General features: G+C 55.6%; 1 protein-coding gene across 1 annotated transcript in view; it reads left to right on the top strand.

Moving 5' to 3' along the window:
* Positions 1-2,884, top strand: part of Tnip2 (TNFAIP3 interacting protein 2) — a 29,657-nt gene that overhangs the window by 985 nt on the left and 25,788 nt on the right. The window contains exon 3 of the mRNA XM_013023880.1: positions 8-629. Within this exon, the coding sequence (XP_012879334.1) occupies positions 8-629 (622 nt within the window). The remainder of the gene's footprint in view (positions 1-7; positions 630-2,884) is intronic.

Genomic DNA, 2,884 nt, shown 5'->3' with positions numbered 1-2,884 from the left:
CACACAGGGGTCACGAGCCCCTCAGCCTGGCACGCTCGCAGGGCACACACAGGGGTCACGAGCCCTTCAGCCTGGCACGCTCGCAGGTGCACACAGGGGTCATGAAGGCCACCGTCCATCCCGCAGGCAGGCCAGAGCCCCTGGAGTCCCCCAGGAGGAACCCCACAGACCTGGCCCTACCACCCGCTCAGTCACGGGGGCCTCCACGGCACACCAGGACGTCCAGGCTGGTCCTGCGAGACACTTCCTGCCAAAGCCTGGCTTTGAGGGGAGGAGGGCTCTCCTCAGGCCTCAGTTTCCCAACAGAGAGAAGGGCTCACACTGCAACAGAGACCCGAGTGACAGGATGGAAGCGGAGCCCCTGTGGGCAGGGGAGGCCTCTCGGCTCCACACTCACCCTGATCCCTGGCATCGGGGCAGGGGGAGGCGGCCACAGCACTGCCCCCTACAGGCCCACGCTGTACCCTGCTCTCGGGGCAACTGTCACCCTCCGTCTGGGCTCCCGGGCTAGGAAGGAAGCAGGCACCAACTCACGGCCCTGTGACATCCGCTCTGCCGCACAGGGTCACACGTCAGTGTCCTGGGAGTATGCCCAGCAAGGGAGCCATATGGACAGTGCCTTCGACAGAGCAAAGACTTGGGGTGCAAAATGACACACACCGTCAGACACAAGGGGCAGAAGGAGGGCTGGGAGAGAAGTGAGGGCCTCACATCCGGCCAAGGGGAACAGGCCTCAGACCTGCGGGGTCCGGCCTGGCTCTGCCCCAGCTTGCTTCCCCTGCTGGACACCAGCACATGTCACCTCACTCCCCAGCTTCGCTGGTGATAGCGCCCAGGATACAAACAGAGAGCTCACAAGAACTCAGCCAAAGGCGCTGGGGTCCAAGGTGGGGCTCCCTGCCGGTGTACACCCAGCGCCATGGTACAGACACCCAGCACCACTGCTGCTTGCTGGAGCTAAGGGCTAGGGCAGGGGTCAGCCTCGGGGCCCTGTGCGAACACTGCTCTCAGAGTCTCATGAGATATAATCCTAGCTACTCAGGAGGTTGAGATCCGAGGATCACGGTTCAAATCAAGCCTGGGCAGGAAAGTATGTGAGACTCTGATCTCTAACCACCAGAAAACCAGAAGTGGAGCTGTAGTTCAGAATGGTGGTGCATTAGCCTTGAGCAAGAGAGCTCAAGGACAGTGTCCAGGCCCCAAGTTCAAGCCCCACAATTAACAATGACAACAATAAAAAAGGTTGGGTCTTGTAGGACCAGTGGTTTATGCCTATAATCCTGAATACTCAGAAGGCTAAGTTTAAGGATCTTGGTTCAAAGCCAGCTCACGTAGACAAATCCAAGACGCTTATCTCCAATTACCTAGCAAAAAGCCAGAAGTAGCCAGGTGGTTCACGCCTGTAATCCTAGCTACTCCAGGCAGGCTTTGAAAACCAGAAAACCAGAAGTGGCTCTGTGGCTCAAGTGGTAGAGCACTGGCCTTGAGCTGAAGAGCTGAGGGACAGCACCCAAACCCAGAGTTCAAGCCCCACAACTGACCAAAAAAAAAGAAAAGAAAAAGCCAGAAGTGTAGGTGTGGCTCAAGTGGCAGAGGGTTAGCCTTGAGTAAAACAGCCAAGGGAGAGCACAGGCCCTAAGTTCACATGAGCTCCCCCCTGCTTTGGGCTGGTGTCAAACCTCAATCTTCCCAATCTCTACCTTCTGAGTAGCTAGGTCAGCAGGCATGCACTATTGCACCTGGCTTCTTTGTCACTTTTTTGGTTGGTCGTGGGGCTTGAACTCTGGGCCTGGGTGCTGTCCCTCAGCTCTTCAGCTCAAGGCGAGTGCTCTACCACTTGAGCTACAGCACCGCTTCCCTTTTTGGGTGGTTTACTGGAGGTAAGAATTTCATGGAGGCTGAGTGCTGGTGGCTCCTAGCTACTTAGGAGGCTGAGGATCTTGGTTCAAAGCCAGCCCTGGCAAGAAAGACTGTGAGACTCTTATCTCCCATAAACCACCAGAAAACCAGAAGTGGCACTGTGGATCAAGTAGTAGAGCACTCCCCTTGAACTGAAGAGCTGAGGGACAGCGCCGAGGCCCAAAGTTCAAGCCCCATGACTGTCCGGGGGGGGGAAAAAAAAGAGTCTCATGGACTTTCTTGCCAGGGCTGGCTTTGAACCCTGATTCTCAGATCTCAGCCTCCTGAGTAGCTAGGATTACAGACATGAGCCACCAGTGCCTGGCTCTTTGTCTTTTATTCTTTGCTAATTTTCCCCAGTACTAGAGATGGAATCTAAGACCGTTGACAGGCTAAGCAAATGGCCCACGGGCTCTTTATTTTTTATCTATTTATTTTAATTTTTTATTGTGGATGAGGGTCTCACGCTGTTGTACAGGCTCACCCCAAACTCCTGGGCTCAGCAATCCTCTAGCCTCAGGCCCCCATAGCTGGCTATAGGAACCCACACACACCCCACTACACACAAGGAGCACTCACACACCCCACTGCACGCAAGGAGCACCCCACACACACCACTACATGCAAGGAGCACCCCACACACCCCACTACACACAAGGAGCACTCACACACCCCACTACACACAAGGAGCACACACACACACCCCACTACACACAAGGAGCACTCACACACCCCACTGCACACAAGGAGCACCCCACACACACCACTACACACAAGGAGCACCACACACACCCCACTACACACAAGGACCACACACACACCCCACTACACACAAGGAACACACACACACACCCCACTACACACAAGGAGCACACACACACCCCACTACACACAAGGACCACACATACCCCACTACACACAAGGAGCACTCACACACCCCACTACACACAAGGAACACACACACACACCCCACTACACACAAGGA

This window comes from Dipodomys ordii, unplaced genomic scaffold (assembly GCF_000151885.1).
Source record: "Dipodomys ordii isolate 6190 unplaced genomic scaffold, Dord_2.0 Scaffold71, whole genome shotgun sequence".
NCBI lineage: Eukaryota > Metazoa > Chordata > Mammalia > Rodentia > Heteromyidae > Dipodomys > Dipodomys ordii.
The sequence above is the reverse complement of the archived record's forward strand: the minus strand, read 5'-3'. Positions and strand labels throughout refer to the sequence as shown.